Source organism: Marmota flaviventris, chromosome 14, assembly GCF_047511675.1.
Source record: "Marmota flaviventris isolate mMarFla1 chromosome 14, mMarFla1.hap1, whole genome shotgun sequence".
NCBI classification, from domain to species: Eukaryota; Metazoa; Chordata; class Mammalia; order Rodentia; family Sciuridae; genus Marmota; species Marmota flaviventris.
The window spans coordinates 88,904,022-88,930,085 of NC_092511.1; the positions used below are offsets into that span (position 1 = coordinate 88,904,022).

Genomic DNA, 26,064 nt, shown 5'->3' on the forward strand with positions numbered 1-26,064 from the left:
GGTGAGAAAGATGGCGGCGGCTCTGAGACCCTCTGAGTGGTGGCAGCGGTGGCGGCGGCGCTTGTCGGCTTGGGATGGGTCCAGGATGTTGCTTCTTCTCCTCTTATTGGGGTCTGGGCAGGGGCCACGGCGAGTCTGGGCGGGTCAAACGTTCGAGTACTTGAAACGGGAGCACTCGCTGTCGAAGCCCTACCAGGGTGAGGCGCCCGGGGCGAGGTGGTCTTGCAGGGGGAGGGCTTCGGGACCTGAGCTCGTCCGTGGTGAGGGGGCCGGAAAAGGGCTTCGTGGTCCGCAGGAAACTGCCGGCGGCGCTTGGGAGCCCACGAGGACTCCCGCCACGTTTGAGAGCCACAGGTCCGAAGGACAGGGGTGCCCCGCGCCTTTCCCGAGCGCTGGAAGTTTCTAGTAGGTCTGGGATGCCACCAGCCCGAGGCCTGGACGAAGGGGAGCTCGGAGTTGGACAAAAGGAGTGGGATGGAAAAAGGACGGAGAATAGTGAGGAGTGATTGAGCACCAGTAGCAGTGAGCCAGTATCAGGACGGAGCTGTGGATGTGTTAGAAATAAAGCATGAGAAAGAACTGGGGCAGAGCTTGGCCAGAGTGAGAAAGAAGATTAATTTTTGTTGCTGATTAAAACACCTGCTTTTTCCAAGGGCAGGAGCCCTAATGTTGAAAGAGGCTGGTTAGCTTTGCTCAGTTTAGGGTTCATAGACCCCTAAGCATAGCTTATCCACCAGAAGATTGGTACAGTTAACAATAAAGAGGACAAATCAGTGGCTTGTGCCTGTAGGCACAGCTACTCCAAAGACTGGCAGAAGGATCCTTTGACATGAATTCCAGACCAGCCTGGATGAGCAACATAGTGAGACCACAAAGAAAAAAGAAGGAAAGAAAGAAAAACAGCAACAGCAAAAAATTTATTAGTGCATTAGTGACAGAAGGTGGAAGATCGAATGAGATGAAATAGAAAAAAGAAATAAGCTCCAGCTTTTGTGTGACTTTTTGTATTGTTGAGGAGTGTGAGCTGATCTACTTCCTTTCCCTAGGTGTGGGCACAGGCAGCTCTTCACTGTGGAATCTGATGGGCAATGCCATGGTAATGACCCAGTATATCCGCCTTACTCCTGATATGCAAAGTAAACAGGGTGCCTTGTGGAACCGGGTGGTAAGAATCTCTCCCTCTTGTTTTGGTGACCCAGAATGTTTTGAGAAGTTCAGCAATGGCATATTGAGTTAATTTTACTGTCTATTCCCAGTATTCTGTCATCAGTAGATGTCAAGGATCATTATTTCAGAGATTATGGTGACCTTCATAATAAAGAAATCAGCTACTTAGGGACATGCTCTCTTTTGTCCTTATTATAGCAAATAAGTCATTTTGAATCTGTTTTTAGGAATGTCTTTTATTCCTGATTGACTCAATAGTACCACTTCTTGGAGTTTAATGACTCTTATATCCTATTAAATTTGTAAAGTAGAAGAATGCTTTTTTTCCCCCCTTCCCATACCAGGGATTAAATCCAGGGACACTTGGCACTTAACCACTGAGCTACATTTCCAACTCTTTTTATTTTTTGAGACAAGGTCTTGTTACATTGCTCAGGGCCTCGCTAAGTTGTTGAGGCTGGCTTTGAACTTGTGATTCCCCTGCCTCAGCCTCCTGAGTCACTGGGATTTCAGGCATATGCCACTGGCCCCAGTGAAGGGAGTGCTTTTTAAAAATTTATCCCAGAGCTGGGCTTGGTGGAGCTCACTTGTAGTTTTAGCTACTTTGGAGAATGAGGCAGGAGGAACCCTCGAGCTGGGGATGTAGCTCAGTGGTAGAGTGCTTGCCTAGCATGTGCAAGGTTCCACCCCTTGCATGCATGCATGCATAAATAAATAAATCCAAATTTTACCCCAGTAGCTTTCCCTTGTTATTTCAGTTTGAAGAGTCTAATTTAAAATTTTATTTTCATATGAAAGTCACTGAGAGCTGTTGGTCATTTTATCTGTCCCTCTCTGGACTTTTTCTAGCTACATTGTCTTCCTTGAGGTATGGTGGCAAGAAGTGAATGCAGTATTCCTGGTGTGGCTGCACTGTGATTTTGTACAAGTGTAAGATGATGCTTTCTTTTTGGTTTCCAGGCCTCTCTCTAAATCCTTTTAAACTATATGACTTTTGGGGATGACTTTGGCATCCTTTGGTATGTTCTCTTGGGCTCCCATAAATGAAGAAAAAAAAAAAATCTTACTTCTGCATGGCTTTTCTCATTAGTTATAGATGAGTGAACCTCAGAAAAGAGAACTGTTTCTTTTCCCTATTCATTTTCTGGAGCAGAGACTTCTAAAGGAGCAGAGGGGGTAAGAAGTTTCTCAGTGAGTTATCTGTGCTAGTTGGCCCCATAACCCAGATTTTAGTGTTGAGCTCATTTTTGAACAGAGTCTAGAGCATGGTAAAAGATTTAAAGGGCAATTGAAGTACTTGAATTATGAATCCAGCTGTGTCACTGACCCATAATGAGCCCTCCACAGGTTATTTAACCTCTCTGTTTTTAGTTTCTTCATCTGTCAAATGAACTTAATAATAATCTGTTATACTTGCCCACCAGAGTTGTTGTGAGAATAAAATAAGACAAAAGATGGGAAAAGCCTTTTTTGAAAGCTAGAATGGTTACAGAAATATGTGTTGTTATTACATCTTTAAAAATTTCATTTTGGGGGCTCTTATAGGTAAATAATTGAATTATGTTCAAGGCTTGTACTTTGCTGCAGTCTTCTTGTCTTTCTACACATCATAATTCATTTAACAGCAATTGTATTCTAGGATCTAGTTCTCCTACCCTTTTTTAGATTTTTTAAAAAAATATTTATTTTTTAGTTGTAGGTGGACACAATACCTTTATTTTATTTTTATGTTGTGTTGAGGATCAAACCTAGTGCCTCACACATGCGAGGCAAGTGCTCTTCTTTGAGACACAACCCCAGCCCCCCTTTTTCAGATTTTTTGATACCTATTTTTTACTACTTGTCCATCAGATTGAGCAGTGGAGTTATTTCTAAGTTATTTGAATAATGGATCTCAAAAGTGACTGTCTTTTGGTTTCAGTGCCTGGGTTCCACCCTGAGATGTAGTTGGAAAAGGGTGCAGCTTGGCCATGGAGATTTTAAATAGCTCCCCTAGGAGAATCCACCAAGCAGCAGAGTTTCAGAACCACTGTTAGACATAACCCAGAACAGTATGGCACTGTGCCACAAGAGGCCAAGCATCAGTGACAGGTATCTTTTGGCTCATTATGAACTTTTCTGGCCCTCTTCTTAGGGACATAATATCTACCTACTAATAAATCTGTGGATAGATATCTGTCACTGAATTTCACCCTTGCCCTAAAATCTAAATAAAGCAGCAGAGAGATAAGAGCTCAAAGTGACAAGACATGGACTGGGCTCTTCAGAACAGGGTAAGCTATTGGGGATTTCAGGGATCTTTGCTGAAAGCAAAAGTATTCAGTCTCCTTTCATTTTGACTTTGTTCCCCTAATACTAATGCTTTTGGAAAATATCCCAAAAATTAAAAACAAAAGCTGAAAATGGTCAAGCAATGTGTTGCTCAAGAGCCAGAACAGTCTGTTTGGAAAGCCTTTGGCTGAACCCAACTGGTCTGCTTTTTTCTCCCCTTCTTCCTTCACAGTGGACTCTAACCAGGAGCTTCTCTAAGCCCACATATTGTACCCACTCTGTTTTTTCCTTGAAACTGTTCAACTCTTTAGAGCACTTAACCATCTGCTTGTCTCTTCTACTTTTAAAGGTTTTGAGACACTATGCAAAAAGAGAACAGAAGTCTGATTAGCACCTATGTCCTTAACGTGTCATCACTAGAGAGGCTGTCCCAGTGGTGGGAGTGGTATTCCCCTCTGGTACCTTTATGCTTCCTGGTCACACCATGAAGGTTTGGGGACTATAGCTCACCCTTCTTGTGGGAACTCAGGCTTGCCCCTCGGCTTGGCAGAGGGCCAAATCTAGCTAATTAGAGTTGTTTGTAGCATCTGCTAATTATTCCTGGAAACCTTTGCAAAATGACTTAGCTTTTCTTATTCCTTTATAGTGAATAAGGCTTTGACCATTCTTTTAATCTCAGTTTTTTAGAGTCTTTTTTCAGAGGAATGATCTCAAAATGCAAATGAATATTAATTTAGTCATCTGCTGAAGAGGCTGAGAGACTGCTGGGTAGATGTAGGATCATAGTAGTCTAACTTGTCTTTTCCAACTGTGGAGTCCTATCCAGTTTCTGTTGGGAGATGCTGAATATGATTAGGTGGTTTGTTCACTCTTCATATTAAATATCTTAAACAGTCGCATAACTTGATGCTTTAATTTTATGATGCACACACATCAAAAGCCTTAGATTTCAATTTTAACACTTAGCCTTATTACCTACATTTATGTTTTCCAAGTCTGTAGACTGCTGCTGAGGACTTGAGGGTTTTCGTATTTCGTACTTCTTATTGATTCCAGCATCTTTTTTCCCCCCCCCACTTTAGCCATGTTTCCTGAGAGACTGGGAATTGCAGGTGCACTTTAAGATTCATGGACAAGGCAAGAAGAATCTGCATGGGGATGGCTTGGCAATCTGGTACACAAAGGATCGAATGCAGCCAGGTATTGGGGACCCTGAGTTGCTCTTGTGTGTGTGTGTGACAGGCCTGCTTTTTCATGTGCCCTCTTTTTGAGAAGGCTTCACCCTACAGTTTTCCCTCTCCCCTTATGTCTATGGATGCACACTGGCCTGTGTAGTCTCCAGAATGGGGTGGTTCTTTATTAGCCCTTATTAGCTGCGTAATAGCAGCTGACCTTGACTCATCCTGGGGGTGATTTCTTGCTTGCTAGTTCCTTCTGAGTTTCCCTGTGAAGCCTGGCCCATCAGCTGAATGGAAGCACTGGCTCTCCTAAGCATTGATGACTGGTGAGCTGATTTCTTCTGGCATATTCAGTGAGTGCTCTCAGCACTTCTAAGTCCAGAGAAGAGTTTTCTGTTTTTCCTTGCAGTGTGGAGCCATTGCTTTAAGTAGATGGCAGGCTCAACCTGATTTGACCTGATCTCTTTTGTAATAAGAAGTAGAACTTGGGAATTCATTTCTCTCTTGAGAGCATAATCTTCACCAAGTGTTTGTGAAGCAGAATTCTGTAGGGGCACCTGAACAACCAGTTTGGATCAGGGAGCTGCCATAGTGCTAAACAAGGTTGTAGTGGCCTTTTCTCTTTCCCTTTCTTCAATAGCAAACAACTAGATATTTACTGGGCCCTTGGTACAGGCCATGCAGTTTGCTTGGTGCTTGCACGTGTGTTTTCTCATCTTGAGAGGCCTGGGAGTCATTTGAATTTCACTTTTCCTTCATCATTGTGAGATATTATTCCTTTATCAACTCTTGGCTTTATTTCATTGTTCATCATCTGTTCTCTCTCTCTAGGGCCTGTGTTTGGAAACATGGACAAATTTGTGGGGCTGGGAGTATTTGTAGACACCTACCCCAATGAGGAGAAGCAGCAAGAGGTAATGGCAAGTGTCAGAGCCTAGGGCAGTTGCACTGACATCACAGTTCTTTCCCTCATGAGTGTTGTGCAGGAGGGAACTGAGGGAAGAGACAGTGAGGGGTTCTTCATCTGTTGAACTTCAAAAGTTAATGTCCTTGTCAGTATTTTTTCTAGAGAGAACTATGATTGCACAGTCCTCTGGGAATAGCTGTCATGAATGGGCACTTTTTCTGTGGTGTTAACAACGTTCTGTCTTATGCACATTAGGTAGCCACTGAAATTGAGCACACTTTGGCTGCTAGTCCAGCACCAGAGCAGCTGAATTTGTGTAACTCTGCTCCCCTAACTTTTATTCCCATCACTGCTGTGCTCTCTTCTGCAGCTTGCTCACCCTTTCCAGCATCTTTTTCTTCTTCCTCTTTTCAGACTTGAGCAGCAGTTCTTACCTATCAGAGAGATTATAAGTAAAAGGAAATTGATATAATCCTGGCATTTTGATGGAACCCAGTACTGGCCATTGGCAGAGCTGCTTGCTTTTTATGAGTTGACCCTAAGCATTCTTTGATACTTCCATATACTGACAGCAGGCTTGTACTTTCTCTGTCATGTGATGCTGCTATCAGATGGTGGACAAATTATTATGGCAAGTTGTCACTGGATATCCTGTAGGTAAATAATGCTTAACAAGAGAGGATTAGGGGGGCTGGAGTTGTTGGCTCAGCGGTAGAGCGCTCCCCTACTGTGCATGAGGCACTGGGTTTGATCCTCAACACCACATAAAAAATAAATAAATAAAAATAAAGGCATTGTGTCTATCACAACTAACAAAATTTAAAAAAGAAGAGACACTTGTTTAAACCCATTCTGCCCTGATGAAATATTTAATAAATAAATATATACATATTAAAAAAAAAAGGATTAGGAATGGAAGAAGAGGTGACTTTTTTTTGTGGCAAAGGTTTATTATGAAAAATATTAAACGTGTAGAATGATCATCATATGCAACACCCAGATTCAGTAATTACATTTCCCACAGTGCTCACCTTAGAGGGGATGGAATGAAGTGAGACCTCAGTTAGGAGAAGAACCTTTTGTTGTGGGTCAGTTGAGAGTTCCTTCTTCATGCTCCTTCTGGGCTTCTCTTCGTTCCACATGCATCACTTTCTAGGTGGCAGGCCCTGGGAATTAGTGAGTAAGACCAACATGGTCCCTGCACTTTAGCATGGCGGGTGGTATGGGGAATCTTGGGCACCATGGGACCCAGGAGGAGCTCTAACCTTGAGTGGAGTGGTGGCAGCCATGGAGGGCTTCCTCCAGGAAGTAATGTTTACATTGGAGTCTGCAGGATAAGGAGGGAAAGTGTCCCTTAAGGGGCTAAGGTTGCAGAGGGGAAGAGGAGTGTGAGGAGGTAAAAGAGCATCTGATAGGGATGAGGCTAGAAAGAACAGCAGGGTCAGCAGTCTTGCCAAGTTGCACGATTCCAGGACAGCTGTCCATGTTACTTCCTTTAGTGTTCATACACTGGCTATTTATGTTACAGCAGCTTCATCATGTACTGCAGGAGGCCTTCTTCTGAGTGGAGGTCTAGACATGATTGTAAAGGGGCACGTGCACTAAGGGACACTGATGAGGGGAGAGTTAGGACTAGATTTGTAATCTTGCTGTCAGCAGAGTCTTAGTGGTAGTTAGAAGCCCATAGTAGGAGCTTCAGGGCTTGATGGGAATTTTAAACCTGGTTTTTCCTGTCTCTGTTGTCTTTGTAGTACTGAGGATTGAAGTCATGGTGGTCTACCAGTGAGCTACATCTCTAGCCCTTTTTATTTTATTTGGAGACAGGGTCTTGTTAAATGGCCTAGGCTGCCCTTGAATTTGTGCTCCTCCTGCCTCAGCCTCCCATAAAAAAAATTAAAAGGGCTAGGGATGTAGTTTAGTGGTAGAGCATCCCAGGTTCAATCTCCAGTACTAGGAAAAAAAAAAAAAATTTCAAAAAGCAATTTTAAGCTGGGCGCGGTGCTGCACACCTGTAATCCCAGTGGCTTGGGAGGATGAGGCAGGAGTATCATGAGTTCAAAGCCAGCCTTAGTGAGGCACTAAGCAACTCAGTGAGACCCTGTCTCTACATAAAATACAAAATTGGGCTGGGGATGTGGCTCAGTCGTCAAGTGCCCCTGAGTTCAATCCCCAGTAGCCCCCCCCCCCCCCGACACACACACAAAAAGTAGTTTTATTTCTATACATCTGTACGCTTGGAATGGACAATCCAATAATGAAAGTAAAACAATTCTGCCTACACTATTATCAAAAAGAAGTGTTTTAACAGGAAAAAATTGACAATTACAGAACACTTTTCAAAAAAAATTACAGAGGATCTGCTGGGCATGGTGGTGCATGCCAGTAAACCCAGTAGCTCAGGAGGCTATGAGGCCAGTCTGGGCAGCTTAGTAAGACCCTTAGCAAGAAAAGAAAGAAAAAGAAAAACATGGCTGAGGCTATAGCTCAGAGGTAGAACACCCTGGTTTAAATCCCTGGCCAAAAACAAAAAGGAAAAGAAGAAGAAGAAAAGAAAGAAAAATTAAGGAAGACCTGAGTAACCAGAAAGACATGCCATGGCATGGATTGGAAGATTTGGAATTGTTAAAATGGTGATGCTACTCACATAGATTGGTAGGGTTTGTTTTGTTTTGTTTTTTAAATATTATTTCTTAGTTGTAGGTAGACACACAATATCTTCATTTCATTTTTTTTTTTTTACTGTGGTGCTGGGGATTGAACCCAGTACCTCACACGTGCTAGGCAAGTATTCCACCACTGAGCCATAACCCAGCCCTGATTGGTATTTTTAATTCCTGTTGATCAAAAATTTAGCTGGCTCCTTTGTAGAAATTAACAAACTGATCCTATAATCCATAAGGAAGTTCAAGGGACCCAGAATAACTGAAATAATCTTGAATAAGAATGAAGTTGGAGGCCAGTCATGGTGACACATGCCTGTAATCCCTGCTACTTGGGGGCTAAGGCAGGAGGATCAGAAGTTCATGGCCAGTGTGTGCAATTTAGCAACTCTGTCTCAAGATAAAACAGAAAGTGCCAGGCATGGTGGTGTATACCTGCAGTCACAGCAATTTGGGAACTTGAGTCAGGAGGATTGCAAGTTCAAGTCAGCCTCAGCAACTTGTCGAGGCTCTAAGCAATTTAGTGAGACTGTCTCAAAGTTAAAAGAGAGCTGGGGTTGTAGTTCAGTGGTAGGGTACTTGTCTCGCATGGTGTGAGGCATTGTGTTGGATTCTCAACAACACATATAAACATACAAATAAATAAAATATAAATAAATAAATAACATAACTAAGAAAATGTTTAATAAAAAAAAAAAAATCTGGGGCTGTAGCTCAGTGACAACATGCCCCTGGGTTCAGTCCCCAGTACCAAATAAAAGAAAGGTTGGGCATGTAGCTCAGTGGTAGAACACTTACCTAGCATAACTGAGCCCTTGTGTTCAAGCTCCAGTATTGTTAAAAAAAATGAAAATAGAAATGTATCAATGGGCTGGGTGCGGTGGTGCATGCCTGTAATCCCAGTGACTCGGGAGGCTGAGGAAGGAGGATCATGAGTTCAAACCCAGCCTCAACAACTTAGTGAGGCTTTAAGCAACTTGGTGAGACCCTGTCTCTAATAAAATATATAAAGGGGGCTGGGGATGTGGTTGGTGATTAAGTGTACCTGGGTTCAATCCCTGGTACCAAAAAAAAGAAATAAAATTATCATGGACCTAATTTAAAAATTAAAACTATAACCAGGTATGGTGGTACATGCTTGAAATCCCAGCAACTCAGGAGACTAAGGCAGGAGGGTTGCAAGTTCAAGCCCAGCCTTAGCTACTTAGCAATTTAATGAGGCCCTGTCTTTAAGTTGAAAGGAGCTGGGGATGTGGCTCAGTGGTTAAGCACCCTAGAGTCTAATCCCCAGTAAACACAAGCCCTCCAAAAAAGATTAAAACTTTAAAACTCATTTTTCATGACCTTGATTAGGTGATGGTTTCTTAGATATACAAAAAAAAAAAGAGAGAGAGAGAGAGAGAAATACATTGACTTTATCAAAACTAAAAAACTCGCGGGGCTGGGGTTGTGGCTCAGCAGTAGAGCATTCAAGGCCCTGAGTTTGATCCTCAGCACCACATAAAAATAAATGAAAGTATTGAAAAAGAAAAAAACAAAACTTGTGTACATCAAGAAAGTGAAAAGTCAACAACACATGGAATGGGAGAAAATATATACACATATTTTGTTAGGGACTTTTTTCCTGGAACATATAGCACTATTACAACTCAAAAAGAACCCAGTTAAAAAAATGGGCAAAGTATCGGATTAGATGTTTTTCCAAAGATAAGCAAATGGCCTACAAATACATTAGAAGATACTCAAGATCATTAATCATCAGGGAAAAGCAAATCCACCATAATGAGGTGTTTTTCCACATATACTCAGGATGGCTAAGGTAAGAAAGATGGATGACCTGTGGTGACAAGGATGTGGAATGATGTGGAACTCGCGCACACTGCTAGTGGAGATAGAAAAGGGTGCAGTTGCTTTGGAAAGCAGGTCTTTCTTTTAAAGAGAAAGAGAGAATTTTTAAATATTTATTTTTCAGTTTTCGATGGACACAACATCTTTATTTTAGTTTTATGTGGTGCTGAGGATCGAATGCATCACCCTGCGCATGCCAGGCGAGCGTGCTACCGCTCGAGCCACATCCCCAGCCCAGCAGGTATTTCTTAAAATGGTTCAAAGATAAATATAATTTAGATGATGCAGCAATTCCACTCATAGGTCTATACCCCAAAGAAATGAAAACACATCTACAAAGAAAGTTAAACATGAATGTGCATAGCAGCCACAAGGTGGATACATCTCACTTGTCCATTAATTGATGAGTGGACGAAATACATTTATACAATGGAATATTCAGCAATAAAAAAAAAGGAAGTATTGATAGGTGCTTCAATATGGATAATTCTTTTTTTTTTTTTTTTAAAGAGTGAGAGACAGAGAGTAAAGAGAGAATTTTTTAATATTTATTTTTAGTTATCGGCGGGCCCAACATCTTTGTTTGTATGTGGTGCTGAGGATCGAACCCGGGCCGCACGCATGACAGGCGAGCGCGCTACCGCTTGAGCCACATCCCCAGCCCCATGGATAATTCTTGAATCAAAACATTTTGCCAAGTGAAAGAAGCCAATCACCAAAGCCCTACTTATTGTTTGATCCCATGTATATAAAATGTCCAGAATAGGCAGATTTCTAGAGACAGAAACAGTGGATTAGTGGTCAAGGGTTGGGGCACTTGGGTGGGTGGGAAGATGACTCTAATGGGCACAGGGTTTCGTTTTAGGGTGATAAAACTAAAACTGGTTATGATAATAATTACTCTTAACTCTGCATGTACTAAAAGCCATTGGATTATATATTTTAGGTGAATCAAGTGGTATGTGAATCATATATCAGTATTCCTGTTATGAAAACTGTTGATTAAAAGAAGACCCGACCATCTTTTCTGATCGTCTTTTCTTGGCATTATGAATTCATCGGCTGATGATCATAAGTGGCTTGTTTGAACTCGGGTGTTAGTGAGAATTGCAGGGAATTCTTTCAGTTGTCAAAGTAATTGTGAGAGACTTCCTGTTGATGAGACCACAGAAATGCAGCCCTTGGCAGGCTTGGCCCTCATTCTCTGTGAGACCTTTGGGCCTCACCCAGTGGAGGCCGAAATAGTTGGGGTGAAGAGGCCTCTGATCTTCCTAGGTCAAGTATTGCTTGAGGCACTCCCCATATGTATATTTTTTTGATGTAATGAATGTTTTTACTCTGAATTGGGGGAAAATTAATATTACTTTGTTGTCCAGTTTAAAAACACATTGTGCAGGCCTGGGGCTATAGCTCAGTGGCAGAGCACTTGCCTAGCATGTGGGAGACACTAGGTTTGATCCTTAGCACCACATAAAAATCAATAAAGCCATTCTGTCCATCTGCAACTACAAAAAACATAAAAGACAAAAACACATTGTGGTTGAGTGTGGTGGCATATGCCTATAATCCCAGCAGCTCTGGAGGCTGAGGCAGGAGGATCAGAAGTTCAAAGCCAGCCTCAACAACTTAGAGAGGTCCTAAGCAAATTAGCAAGACCCTGTCCCAAAATTGAAAATTAAAGTGCTCAGTGGTTGAGTGCCTCTGGGTTCAATTCCTGGTACCAAGAAAACCAAAATAGCAACAAAAAATAAGTAAAAACACAGTGTGGGTGGGATGTAGCTCAGTAGGAGAGCCCATGTTTAGCATTCTTGAGGCCCTGAGTTCGATCCCCAGAACCCACATCAAGTATTTATGTTGGCAAAGACTCCTATCCCACTTTTGTCTTTTTACTGTTGGCAGAAAGAGTCTTTACATCATTAAAAGAACTCCATGACTTCTTACATTGACTTGTTTCACCCCATTGCATGTGATTTAGAATTTTTATCAGTGGTAGGTGGAGTAACACTTTCCTGCAAGAACTCTTGGAAGTCAGGCCTGTAGAGTACATGTGGGCAAGACTTCTAGAGTGGAGGAGGCACTGAGGCTGGGCTTCGCTGGTGAGAACTGGCTTTGGAGGGAAGTAGGGAAGTGCAATGGCTTTCTTCTGTTGGAAGGCAGGAAGGAGATGTTCCTTGTCTGAGAGAAGGCAGGAAGAGGAGGAAGAAAGCAAGAGCTGGTGCTCTGGATGGTATTTTGCTTTGGGTCAGTCCTCACCTTTGGGTTTTGACCCTTTGGGGTTTGGTTGCATAGAAAGATGCACACACACATAGGGGATGACATTTAATTTTAGGAGGTTTACATTACCCAGAGTACAACTATAAAGAGGATCTTTTGTTCTGTACAGTTGGTAACTCTTCATTAACAAAAAGGATTCATGTGTATTGAAATGATGGCAGCAGTAAAATTTGGCCATATATATGAGGCTGTGTTCTGGTAGAATTTGGCACTGGTAGTAATATGGGTGGTTGGGTTATGAACTTGAACCTAAATTTAAAGTTTCCTGGTTTTGGAGTACTCTGTTAGTCCTCAAGTTGCTTGATTTGGGATTGTTCTAGTGGGGCTACAACTATGATAAATGAGATTAAAATGATTGCCTCAAATTATGACAATGTTCAAGAAATGTGATGATCTTATGGCAGTTAGTGGGCCTAGGAGTACCACTTTTCCATGTCTTCCAGTTAAGGAGCCGTGAGACCTGGGTCAGAGTCACCAGTGTAAGTCCATGGGAGTTGGGGACTACGGAGCCTTCTCATGCTGCCCTGTAATGGAGGGAGAATCTCACTGATAGCGATACACACTCTAACTAGGACAGGCATTGCTCAGTTAGATAATCTGTCTCTATCCAAATTCCTGCATAAAGGCCTAGGTAAGAGTACTGTAGGACCTGCAGCTTATAGTAGAAGTCTGAAAAGTGATGATGTTCAAGAAATGTGATGATCTTATGGCAGTTAGTGGGCCTCGGAGTACCACTTTTCCATGTCTTCCTGTTGTGTTAGAAGGGCAGTGATCCAAGGGAAGGCGGAGGGAAGAGGTGAGGGAAACTAGAATAGGTTGAAAAAGAAAACTGTGCTGCGTTGTTGTTGTTTTGTTTTTTTAAAGAAAAATGTCCCATCCCATTCTACCTATTGTTTTTTAAAAAACCTTTTGGGGCTGGGGCTATAGCTCAGTTGGTAGAGTGCTGGCCTCACATGCACAAGGTCCTGGGTTTAGTCCCCAGCACCGCAAAACAATAACAACAACAAAAAAAATAAAAAACAGCCTTTTGGTAATTTTGAAATTTTTCAGACAGAAATGTTGGAGTATGGTGAAAACTAGATTCAGATTTATCTTTTTTAATTTTAATAATAAGTTTCAGACTTACAGATAAATCATAACAATATGACAATTCTGGAATGTTCTTCATTTAGATTCCTTCAGATGTTAAGTGTTTTACTGCTTTTGCTTTGCTTTTTTCTTTTATGTGTGTGTATTCATGCATGTGTGTATTTTCTTCTTAAGTAGCTAAGAGTACCTAGCCTTCGTGGTGCCTTCTTAATCTTAATTACATGTGTTTTTCCTAAAAATGAGTTCTCTTATATTGCAAGATGATGAAAGTCAGAAATTTAATAATAATAACAGTACTGGGCTGGGGATGTGGCTCAAGCGGTAGCGCGCTCGCCTGGCATGCGTGCGGCCCGGGTTCGATCCTCAGCACCACATACAAACAAAGATGTTGTGTCCGCCGAAAACTAAAAAATAATATTAAAAATAATAATAATAATAATAATAATAATAACAGTACTGTTATCTAATATTTTTTTAAAAAAACATTTTTGGTTGTAGATGGACACAATACCTTTATTTAATTTATTTATTTGTTTATATGTGCTGAGGATCAAACCCAGTGCCTCACATGTGAGGCAAGCTCGCTACCACTAAGCTATGACCCTAGCCCTGTTATCTAATTTTTATGCCCTATTCAGATTTCACCAGTTGTCCCATTATGTTCTTTACAGCAAAAGGAACCCAGGTCATACCTTGCATTTGGTTGTTATGTTTCTCCTGTCCTTTAATCTGGAGCCATTCTGCATCAGTTTTTTGTGTGCGTTTTTTCCTTTTTCTTTTTCTTTTTGTACTGGGGACTGAATCCAGAGGTGCTTTTCCACTGAGCTATATGCCCAGTCTTTTTTTATTTTTTATTTTGAGACAGCATCTCATGTAAGTTGTTGAGACTGACCTCAAACTTGTAGTCCTCCTACTTCTCCAGTCACTGGGATTGCAGGAATGTGCCGTTGTGCCTGGCAGTTTTCTTTGCATATTAGGGTATTTTTTAGACCCTTGTCCTTTTTTTTTTAATAGTACATGTGAGACTTTTTTTTTTTTAATGTTGATAGGAAAATGAAGCATGGTGATTGAGTCAGGGCTCTGGAGCCAGACTACTAGGTTTCAGATCCTGATTTCACTACTGAATACCTGTGTCCTCTTGGACAAGTTTTCTAACCTGTGAAATGGGGATACTGTTGCTGCCCACTAGGTTGTGGGAATTTAGGGAATACAGGTGTGTTGGGTACTGAGGCCAGTGCCTGGCACAGTGCACGCTGTCAGTCAATGCTGGCTGCTGTTCATACTGTTAAGGGGATTCCTCAGGAACATTTTGCAGACATCTTGGCAGTAGTACTGTGGCACCATTCTCTCCTCCTTTCCCATTCTTCTTTTCTTCACATTGGCATTTCAGAGAGCAAATGGGCAGCTTAGCAGACTGAAGTATGGTCTGAAAGAGAGAGGCTCTCAGATGCTGGATCATAAACTCGTGCTATTGGCAACAGCTTTTCACTGGCCCAAGAATCAGAACAGTGCAGTAATTTTGCATAAGTACTAAGAGTATTCAGTTGCTGTGTTATGAAGCTACATAGTCCCTTTTCATTTTTGGTGTTAAAATGACCTTTTGTAAAATGGTGTGTACTATAGATGATTGTTTTGTTATTATTATATATCAATATATTTAATATACTATGAAAACAAAACACTGAGCTGATTACTCTTCAAAATGCTTTTGGAAATTTTACTGATTCATGACAGCCAAGGGTCTGAGAATTACTGCCCTTAATGAATGTTGGACATTGAACTTTGTATCTAGAAATTTATTAGTTCAACTGTCAATTGATTATTTATTGACTTCTTCCTGAATGCCAGACGCTGTACTAAATGCTTAAAACACATTTCATCCTGTGGTTAAACCAGTGAGCTCTTTGTTTCCAGTAGAATCTCAAAGAGGTGATGGGGTCCACACAGGTTATGCAGCCGTCAGAACAGCACAAGCCTCTGATCATAGAGGCTTTGTGTGCTGTTTTTCTTTTTTTTTTGTCACCGTGGGAATCAAACCCAGGGTCCACATGTGAGACAGGTGCTATGCCATGAGCTACACCACCAGCCCATCTTTTTTCTTTTCTGGTCTGGGGATTTAACCCAGGGGTGCTTTACCACTAAGCCACATCCCCAACCCTTTTATATATTTATTTATTTATTTATTTATTTTTTTTGGTAGATGGACACAATACCTTTACTTTTATTTATTTTTGTGTGGTGTTGAGGACCGAACCCAGTGTCTCACATGTGCTAGACAAGCACTCTACCACTGAGCTACAGCCCCAGCACCCCTTTTATATTTTTTATTTTGAGACAGCCAAGCTATGTCTGCTGAGACTTGCCTTGAACTTGCGATCCTCCTGCCTCAGGCTCCTGAGTTGCTCTGATTTGGGTGTGCATACCTGTACCTGGTTTAGTCTATCTTTTTTTTTCCTGGGGGTGGAGGAGAGTACTGAGGATTGAACTCGGGGCACCCGACCACTGAGCCACATCCCCAGCAGGGTCTCACTGCTTAGCGCCTTGCTTTGGCTGAGGCTGGCTTTGAACTCACGATCCTCCTGTCTCAGTTTCCAGAGCTGCTGGGATTGCAGGCATGTGCCACCATGCCTGGCAGTCCGTCTTTTTTGTATCTAAGGGTTTACATCCTGTGTACTTGGGATCCATGGAGTTTTAGCACTGAATCCACAAGCTCATTGTTCAAACAACATGTGTTAGAGGCAAAATTATCCTCTAAAATGATCCTGTAGTGACCTTGTACAAAAAGTCAAAAACATTTCTCTACCCTGCAAATCATCATTTGGACAATAGGTAGGAGTTCCTGACTTCTGGTGACTCTTAAATTAGAAATGAAACTACCACTTTGCCTGAATTGGTGTGATTTTTCAACCTTTGGTTCTAGCTACAGACTACTTTCCAGGGGGAAAATCCACTACTGTGTGAAATTAGTGGCTACCCAAGAAACATTCGGGAACTTCTGCCTAGGGATGGAAAGTAGGCCGGCATTTAACGACTAGCTACTAATGTGGGGTTAAAAGTTGAAGGCAAGTCGTGAATTGCTGAAGCAGAATAATGACATCTGTGGAGCCATGGGGCTGTGACTGTGCAGCATTTCTTTGGCTGCACATCCGTGTGCTGTGGTGCTTTTTACAAAATATTTACTCCTGTGCCCCATTCTAGACCTAATGAATGAGTCACTGACTAGGGCACTCACATAGGCATGCAGATGGAAAGCTCTCCCAGGTGATCCTGAAGTGCTGGTTATACCTGGCGGTGATCACACAATTGGATGTCACACCATTCTTGGAAAGAGTAAGGTACTCTCAGGCTGAAGGTTGCTGTCCTAGGCACTCTGTAAGGTTGCAGCTTAACCTTTTTTTTTTTTTGTACGGGGGATCAAACCCAAGGTCCAGGCCATGCTAGGTAAGCACTCTATCATTGAGCTAGATCCCCACCCTTTTTATTTTGAGAGGGTCTTGCCAAGTTGGCGAGGCTGGCCTGGAACTTGCAATCCTCCCTCCTCAGCCTCCCCAGTAGCTGAGATTATAGGCAGACACCATGGCACCTGGCTCAGCTTAAATTTGTGATGGGGGTGGGGGTGGCACTAGAGGTGATACAGGAAGCAAGCTGTGGGGACATCAGAGCTCTCCAAGATATTTTTAATCCCTTCTTTTCTTTAATTGTTCACTGACTTTGCGAGTTTTTTCTCAGAAGTCCTTTTCTATATAAACTGCATGATATGCTTGCAGTTCTCTTGTCACAAATGATAGTGTAGAAGAGTAATTTTATGGCAATTTAATCATCTGGTGATTGGCTGCATGCCTTTCTGTATCCTGTACTGGCACTGGAGTAAAAACAGCTGGGGAGCTGCTCTGGGGCCTCCACCTGACTCCTTGCTGTGGCTCCTGCCCCTCCCCACCCCGGCCACTTCCTCATTAGCTCAGACACACTTGTCATCTTTGAGTTCCTCATGTTTGCCGACCTCATGCTTCTTGTGCCCCATATCTGGTGGTGGCCTCCCTCTAAGTACTTGGTCTCAGTTCAGGTGTTGCTTCCTCAGAGAGTTCCCACGTCAGTCTCTGTCATGTTCCTACGTTATTTTCATCATAGCATTTATCACCATCTGAAAACATTTATTTATCTGCTTATTGTTTGTTTCTTTCACTTAAATGTCAGCTCCGTGAGAGCAGATCCCCATCTGTCTTGTTTTCCTTTGGACCCCGGCATCTGGAACAGTGCCTGGCTGGTGGTGGATGCTCACTGAGTACTGCCCACCTTTCCCACAGGGCAGGACTCAGTTGAGTCTGTGTAGCTTTCTCTTGATGCTGTTCCTTCAGAGCGTGGAGGCTGTCTGGAACAAAGCTTGATACCCTCCAGCCTGAGGATCTGCTAGGTCTTTCCTGCTATGGTGCTCCCACAGGGCTTCTTCCTTGCCCATGTGTTGTAGGTGAGAATGACAACAGTTGTTTGAAAATAAACATCCATTGGCTCAAATAGAGGGTGATTCCTTTGGATTAAAGCTGATTTCAATGATTCCTTTGGATTAAAGCTGATTCATAGTCCCTCCAACAGTGGGGTTTTTGTCTTCTGGGCAAGAGTTGTATCTCAAGACCCTGGGTAGCAAAAGACATCTTGAATTTAGAATTTAGCCCTGTTTGCCTTTCCTGTCTCCCTTGTGACTGTTTGACTCCCAGAGACGCACATAGGTACGGCCTGTCTGGCCAGTGAGACACTGTTTTTTTATACAGTTCCTTCTGAAAGCTTCAGGACCCTTAGAATAGAGAGGTCTTCCTAGTGGACTCCTTTTACAATCTGATGACAGGATCAGACCTTCTCAAAAAGATGCCCAAACACTTGTGCATATGACTTTGCATATAATTTGAGGGGGTGCCAGGACTTGCTGAATGCCCTTCATGGAATCTAAAATTCTGCTTGGGGATTTCAGTTTGTTTGTTCATCCACTGCAGCTGGGTCAGCTCCCCCATGGCTGCTGCTTTCTGACTTGGTCTTCTGTCTTCTGTGCCCTCTCTTGTCTAATAACCTGCTGGACCCTCTCAGGCCCAGAAGAGGCGATACTCTCCAGGAGTCCAGGTACTCAGTTCTTGACCACCCCCCATGGCCATCCCTTATTCCCTTGTGTCCATCCAACATTCGTTGCTGCTTAGAGTCCATGTGGCTGTTGTCTCAGGGGTCCCCAGTCTCTGGTCCCGACTGCATCTCCACCTTGCATGTTGGCTGAGACCGCAGGGAGCTCACCCACAGAGTGGCATGCCTCGTGTTACCTCCCCTTCATCACCCTGTCTCTCTGCATTGCCTTGGCATGGGGCTTGTTCTAGAAGGGTTAGATTAACAATTTTAAGGAAGAATTGGTTCCTGCAACTCTGTTAGAGATCATTGGTATAGATAGGAAACGGTTATAGGGAAGCTTTTAGTTTTTCCCCTGTGGTGCGGGGAGGGTACTCTTGCCCTCTCATGACTAGCATTATTGGAGGAAGTTATGTGTGGACGAGGCTTAACTGGGCTGCAAAGGCTTTTGACTAAGAACAGTCATCGTGGCTGGTTAAGCCTGTCCAGCAGCTGGGTTCTGGCAGTGTGCTTTCTGAGTCTTAATCCACTTAGCATCATATGCTGCTTGTAGGATTTTAGAATTTGAAAGGAACTATCCTGAATAGAAGGATTTCCCTGCCAAGTCAAGTAGGTATTTTCAAAATACCTGCTGTGTGCAAAACACTTAGCTGGGGAGTAGAGTGGGGGATGAATGGGACTGAAGTGAGGATCTGGGAAGAACCATAATAAATGGTTATTTTGCTCCAAGAGGTAGTGGAAAGATAGGAATATATACATAAAATAGGAACCCCGGATATTGGATAGTATGTAAGTGCCAACCAAATGGCGATCTCTGGGAGGAATTGAACTAACTCCAGAATCTCACAGGGGCCTTCTCAGGCCCACCCCAGATCAGGAACAAAGAGAATTACTGAAGGTAAGTAAGGAGTTCATGGCTTCCTAGGTCCATGTCCCATGAGTGAATGTTTGACTGTGGGTGCCCCAGGGCTGCTAATGAGGAACAGTGGTCATCTGGTCTGCTGAAGAGGCTCCGCTTGTAAAGTGCAAAATTCCTGTAGTAATGTGGGCATTTCCAGGAGCTCTTCCTCCCTCACTGTGTCTGCTTTTCCCTCTGTGTCCCAGCGGGTGTTCCCCTACATCTCAGCCATGGTGAACAATGGCTCCCTCAGCTATGATCATGAGCGAGATGGACGGCCTACAGAGCTGGGGGGATGTACAGCTATTGTCCGCAATCTCCATTATGATACCTTCCTTGTGATTCGCTATGTCAAGAGGCATCTGACGGTGAGTCCCTATCGTGGACCAGTTGGTGGTATGGGCTGTCTTACTCCTATTCCTGTGGCCTGTCCCTGATTGATTTCTTCTTTTTATTCTAGATAATGATGGATATCGATGGCAAGCATGAGTGGAGGGACTGCATTGAGGTGCCTGGGGTTCGTCTGCCCCGTGGCTACTACTTTGGCACCTCCTCCATCACTGGGGATCTCTCAGGTACTGCTGTGTGCACTCTTCATTGGTCCTGACTAAGGTTTCTAAGTACCCAGACCTTTATGAGGCCCTCTCAGAGGGGACAGCCTGACTGGGAGGCGGAGCTCTGAATGCTTCATTCTCACATCCAGATCCCTTCAGAACCCAGGCCAGGCTGTTCTGGTATAGTGGCCTCCAGGAGATGGTGGGTGCTAACCCCCAGAATGTTTGTCTCTTCAGCCAGCTGGCTCTTTCGGCCTGGGTGTTGCACACCGTGCTTCCCTGTCTCTTCTACCCGCTTCTGCTGTTAGGCCCTCTCCCAGCACCTGCTAGTGTGCCCAGCTCCCCTTCTTCTAACAGCTGCTCCTTGCTGGGTGCAGTGTTGCATACCTTTAATTCCAGCAACTCGGGAGGTGGGGGCCGGAGGATCACAAGTACCAGGTGAGCCTGAGCAACTTAGTGAGACCCTGTCTTGAACTAAAAAAATTAAAAGGGCTGGGGGGATAGCTCAGTGGTAAAGCACCCCTAGTTCAGTCTCCAAGGGGATTGAAAAAAACAAAAGACAAATAAAACAAAACCCCAAAGCTGCTCCTTAACTCTGCCATCCCTCTCTGACTGACCCCCAGACTCCCTTTTGCTCAGACTTTTGGATGTGTTGTGTGTATAGATGCTTTTTATTCCTGGTCCTCAGTCTCCTTCCCAGGCTGTTCTCAAACCTGTGTCTCTACCTTACTGTCACACTGCTCTCACGGAAGTTACTTCTAATCTCCTTGCTACTTGTGGTGTTCTGTTCCTGGCCTCGGTCAGCCCACGTACTTGCGGGCTCGGGAACTTGCCTTCCTTGGCTTCTGTGGCATCAGCAGTGCCTGGTCCCACTTTTCTGTCTTCTCTGGTTTCTCATCCTCTCTGTGCCCAGTCATAGCTTCCCTTTGTGCTCGTTCTTCCACTTGTCTTTAGCCCCAGTCATAACATCTTTTGGGAAGAGATAAGGAACCGAACTTTGGGTTCTTTTAATTACTTTATTATGGATAAAGCTTGATTTTTAAATAGAACTTTCTTGTGGAAAAATGGAAAGACAAGTGCCCACCTTGGAATAGGCAGTAGCCTGTAATCCCAGTGGCTTAGGAGGCTGAGGCAGGAGGATCGCGAGTTCAAAGCCAGTCTCAGCAAATTGAGGCCCTAAGCAACTCAGTGAGACCCTAATAAAATACAAAAAGGGCCAGGGATGTGGCTCAGTGGTTGAGTGTCCCTGAGTTCAATCCCTAGTATCCAAAAAAAAGAAAAGGAAATGTGGGCTCATGAGGCCAAATCTCCGAGATCTTCCAGTTTTTCAAGAGAAGCTGGAAATGTGGATTTTTTAAATAAAATATTTGGATTTTAAAATCCCTGGAAACTATTTTTTTTGTTGTTGAAAAGAAATCAACTGTATTGAGGTATGCTCTCCAGAGATCAGAGGTGTACAGTTTGAAGAGTTTTACAGATACTTGCACCTGCATAACCACCTCCTAGTAAAGATGTGGAACTTGCTATCACCTCTCAGGAGTTGGAGTTCCCTATGCCCCTAGGCAGTATTCCTCCCGCCCTGGCTCCAGGCAGCCGTTGGTGTGCTTCCTGCCATGGAGATTCCTTGGGCAGTAGGGATCTGAATACTGTGCAGGCCAAAGCTGTGGGACAGGGTTAACCTCAGCACAGGGACGGGAGGCCTGGCCTGAAATCACTCCCTTGTGTTCCTTTGAGCTCATGGGTTTCTAGGTTGACTCCCTGATATACTTTTTTTTTTTTTGGGGGGGGGGGGGTCTTTTTACTGATAGACTTTTTTATAGTTGTAGTTTATAGTTGTAGATGGACACAATACCTTTATTTTATGTATTTATTTTTATGTGGTGCTGAGAATCGAACTCAGTGCCTCACATGTGCTAGGCAAGTGCTCTGCCACTGAACTACAACTTCAGCCCTGATGTACTATTTTTTTTGTAGTTGTAGATGCACAGAATGCCTTTATTTTGTTTACTGTTTTATGTGGTGCTGAGGATCGAACCCAGTGCCTCACGCATGCTAGGCAAGAGCTCTACCACTGAGCCACAGCCCGGCCCCCCTCCCCCTCATGTCCTTCTTAATAGGAAGTTGTTCCCAGCTGCCAAAAAAGGCAGGAGAGGGAATTTTTTGTTTATCCTAAGGAGGTATTTGCCTTAGGTTTTCAGTGATAATTCCTAGCTTAGTAAGTCTGTATTTTCTGCCTATATAAAACTCCTAAATGCAAATTGTGTTTATTCTAAGGCCTTTCTTGTTGGTATCATCTCATTTGTTGTACAGTGGCTTTTTGAAAAGTGCGGAGACATTGTTGAGACATTGCCCATCTCTCTCATGCCCTTGCATTGTGAATAGCATTGCCCTGGCTTTTTATCCTGTCCCACAGTTTAAGCTCAGCTCTGATAGCTAAAACATTTTTCCAAATAAAGCCAGTTTTATACTAGCTAAGAAACTGCTAAACAGGTACAGTGGTCATGCCTGTAATCCTAGAGACTTGGGAGGCTGATCCAGGAGAATCATAAGTTTGAGGTCAGCCTCAATAACTTAAAATCTGTCTCAAAAATAAAGTAAGAAAAAGGAAAGGCATGTAGCTCAGTGGTAAAGCACCCTGAGTTCAAGCCCTAGTACAAAAAAAAAAAAAAAGATTTTAGTAGTCCAAGCAGCTATCAGCTATGTATGGTATCATAATAATAGAAATGACCAGAAATTCAAACCCCAGTCCATAACCCACCTTAAAGCAATAAGTACCCCTCACACTTACATTTGTGCTCTCTTCATACCAATTCCCACTGAAAGGAACAGAACTTCCTCAAGAAATGGCTGATGCCAAGTCTGAGACAGGAAATGTACAAGTCTGGAACTTTCCAGAAAAGTGAGGAAAATATCAAAAACTTCTCGGTTCATTTAAAAGGACCCAGGAGCCAACTTAAGTAGCTCCCACTGACAAAGATGGGTTGAGTTGAATATCAGGAAAATAATGCCAGTTCATTGAAACAAAATACTTTTAAATCTGTGAGTTTATAATGATGCTTGAGAAGGAAAGAGAAATCCAGTTTCTAATTCCTTGATCTGGTATATTAGGTACTGGCAATTAGGATCTGGTATATTAGGTACTAGTAATAATTCCCCAGAGCCATGGAGAAATAGGTAGCATCCGGAGGGACAGTATCTTCCATGCCAAATCTGTGTTCTGCCTATCTCCCATGAACAGCTGCCAAGAGACCTTTTCCTGCTCTGTCTGTGTTTGCATCATGTGTGTGATCTTTACCAAGGGAGAGCTACAGTGCTCTCTCCCCCCTCACTCTGGTAGAAGGTTTTAGTTATGGTATGGCATTTAATTTTCATAAGATTATCTCTAAATTAATTATACAAGTAATGAATGTTTGTTGGTTAAAAAAACAGAAGAATATAAAATATGCCCTGTCCTCCCCATCCTTATTTTTAGATGAGAAGATGAAGAGTTTTCAATTTTTTTTTTTTTTTTTTTTTAATAACTGGGAATTAAACCCAGGGGTGCTTAACCACTGAGCCACATTCCCCAGCCATTTTTATTTTTTTTTTTAATTTTGAGACCATCTTGCTGAGTTGCGTAGGGCCTTGCTAAGTCGCTGAGTCTGGCTTTGAACTTGGAATCCTCTTGCCTCAGCCTCCAAAGTCATTGGGATTACCCCAGCTCAATTATTACTTTAAGGTCGCTGCTAGTTAACCATGGATCAGAAACTTGAACCAAGATATTAATTCTGAGATGCCCCATTTTCTGGTGGCTAGAATAAGCTTTCTTACTTTGTCTTATAGATAATCATGATGTCATTTCTCTGAAGTTGTTTGAGCTGACAGTGGAAAGGACCCCAGAAGAGGAGAAGCTGCATCGAGACGTGTTCTTGCCCTCGGTAGACAATATGAAGTTGCCTGACAGTGAGTGCGGAGACCTGGGGAGTGGTCCCATGGGGGTGGAGGCTGCCTGAGGTCGAGGTGCCTTGCACCCCCAGCATGCAGGGCGGTGTCCTTTCTCTGTAATTGGTCTGAAGAATTCAGAGCACTTACCCTGCCTTTCCATGTACCGATGAACAGCAGGCGTAGTGCTTCATTTTAATGTTGAGCCATCTGGAAGCGGGGAGTGTGAGCTCTAGCTCCTCAGAAGTGGGTATGGGAACCTGGGGGCTAGGCCACCTGTTAGTTGCCCCTCGCCACTGAGTGGGTGGCATGTTTCTGATGAGCTTCCCTCTTGCTTCTTCAGTGACAGCCCCACTGCCGCCTTTGAGTGGCCTGGCCCTCTTCCTCATCGTCTTTTTCTCTCTGGTGTTTTCTGTATTTGCCATTGTCATTGGTATCATACTCTACAACAAATGGCAAGAACAGAGTCGAAAGCGCTTCTACTGAGCCCTCCTGCTGCCACCACCTCTGTGACTGACACCCATGAGGTGAGAGCAGAGCAGATGCTGGCCTGAGCTCGCAGTCTGGCGAATCTGTTCCAGTCTTCAGCATCTGGTCAGGGACTGTGTACTGTCACTGGAGCTTTGAATGCAAGAACCCTGTATTCCCATGGTCATCCATGGGGACATCTAACCTGGTCCAAGAAGCCACTCACCCCAGGAAAATGCTGCTGTGATGTGCCTTTCCCTGCAGTCCTTCCACTTGGGAGTGAAGAGGCATGAAAAGAATACAGCTGTCGTGATGCCACGATCACAGAACAGGATTGGACAGCCCAGGCTTGGACTGGACTCAGCAGGCCTTTCTCCTTCGTTTTTGAATCCACAGAGAATAGAAAACTGGTAGCTCACCTTCTGGACATGTGTTTATTGGGTTTTGTCTTTTGCCCAAGCTTCTATCCACCCAAGGAGCTTTCCTTGGAAACCTGGGTGGAAACTTTCCTGCTGCATCCTTCCTATGTGCCTCCCCTCCATTCGTTGTCCTCTGTATGTGCCACCTAAGCTAGAAGACATGTTTGGATTCCTCTCTGTTGGGGCTGCAGAGCAAACTTAGCTTTCTGACCCTCATTAGGTGACCCCAGGGCTCTCTGCTTTGGCTCAATTTAGCCTTTGTTTTCTAGTGTGGGTCTTGGTTTGGTTTGTGTGTGGGTGCCCATCCTAATCAGCTCCCTTGAGGCCATTGGTCAAATTTGGCAGAAAGTTAGTGTGCAAGTCAAGGGGAGCTTTGAAGACTTCATGGACACCGTGAGATGGACTGTGAACCTGACTGGGTCCAGGAGAGAGACAGAGAGCAACATTTATCATGTGGTCTGACCACTTGGAGATGTTTGTACAGACTTTCTGGAACCTGTTTAGCTGCATGTTTTGTGTTTATCATGATGTTTAGAATTCCATTTTGAGTGTCAGAAGTGTCAGGAAGTTGTCTTATTACCTGGGCTTAGATCTTCTCCCTAAAGGGAATTTGACTTTCCTTAATGGAGAAGAAATAGCTGCTGTTCTCATGTTGAAAATCTGAGAGCAAAAGATCCTCATCATCTGTGCCTGCAAGAGTCCCGGGTCACTGAGCAGCTCAGCCCGGGTGCTGTCCTCTGGGTGTCAGCTCTGTTCCACTGCCTTACCTGACAAGGGGTCCCAGGCTGCTCACCTGTCTGCCCTGTGATTCAGTTGGTGGTGACAGGCCAGTCTCCTTGGAAGGCCTGGAACTCCTCTCCTATGTGCCTCTGAAGCCCGAGGGGAGTTCTTAAAAGTGGCTTCTGGAACCAATCATGAGCTTCTTGGTGTCCTTGCTTCTGGGGATGGATTAAGGGGGAGGTCCAAGCTGCTTCCTAAGCCTCAGACCCAACAAATCTTGTCCTGGGGTGGCAAAGCCCTCAGCTCAGCCCAGAAGGAAAGGGGTCATCTTGCTGCACTTGGGTCCTTCCCGTTGCTCCCTCAGGCAGCACAGGCTGTGTTGCCCTGTGGCGGCAGGATGCAGGTGGAGTGGAGGCCACACCGTCCTCCTGACTCCCTCCTCACAAGAATGGGGTTGCTCCAGGGCAGTGGAGGACAGATGGGGACCTAGAGCTTGGCCTTAGGACCAGGGAGAATTGGGGAAAAAAATGTTTTGTCTATTGGAGGTCAGGGGAGGACAGGAGGGTCTGTGAGTAGAGAAACTAGGT

General features: G+C 43.8%; 1 protein-coding gene across 7 annotated transcripts; it reads left to right on the forward strand.

Annotated features, from left to right (window-relative positions):
• Positions 1-25,669, forward strand: Lman2l (lectin, mannose binding 2 like). 7 transcript variants are annotated; one of them, XM_027919778.2, is made up of 9 exons: positions 1-197; positions 1,047-1,165; positions 4,521-4,638; positions 5,448-5,530; positions 18,471-18,503; positions 19,602-19,763; positions 19,856-19,970; positions 23,772-23,891; positions 24,214-25,669. In XM_027919778.2, the coding sequence occupies exons 1-9, from the start codon at positions 11-13 to the stop codon at positions 24,354-24,356; spliced, it is 1,080 nt and encodes a 359-aa protein (XP_027775579.1). In that variant the 5' UTR covers positions 1-10; the 3' UTR covers positions 24,357-25,669. The 7 variants fall into 7 exon arrangements, with proteins under 7 accessions (XP_027775579.1, XP_027775581.1, XP_027775580.1 ...); XM_027919780.2 differs by having other exon boundaries at positions 1,047-1,096; XM_027919779.2 differs by lacking the exon at positions 18,471-18,503.
• The last annotated feature ends 395 nt before the right edge of the window (positions 25,670-26,064 follow it).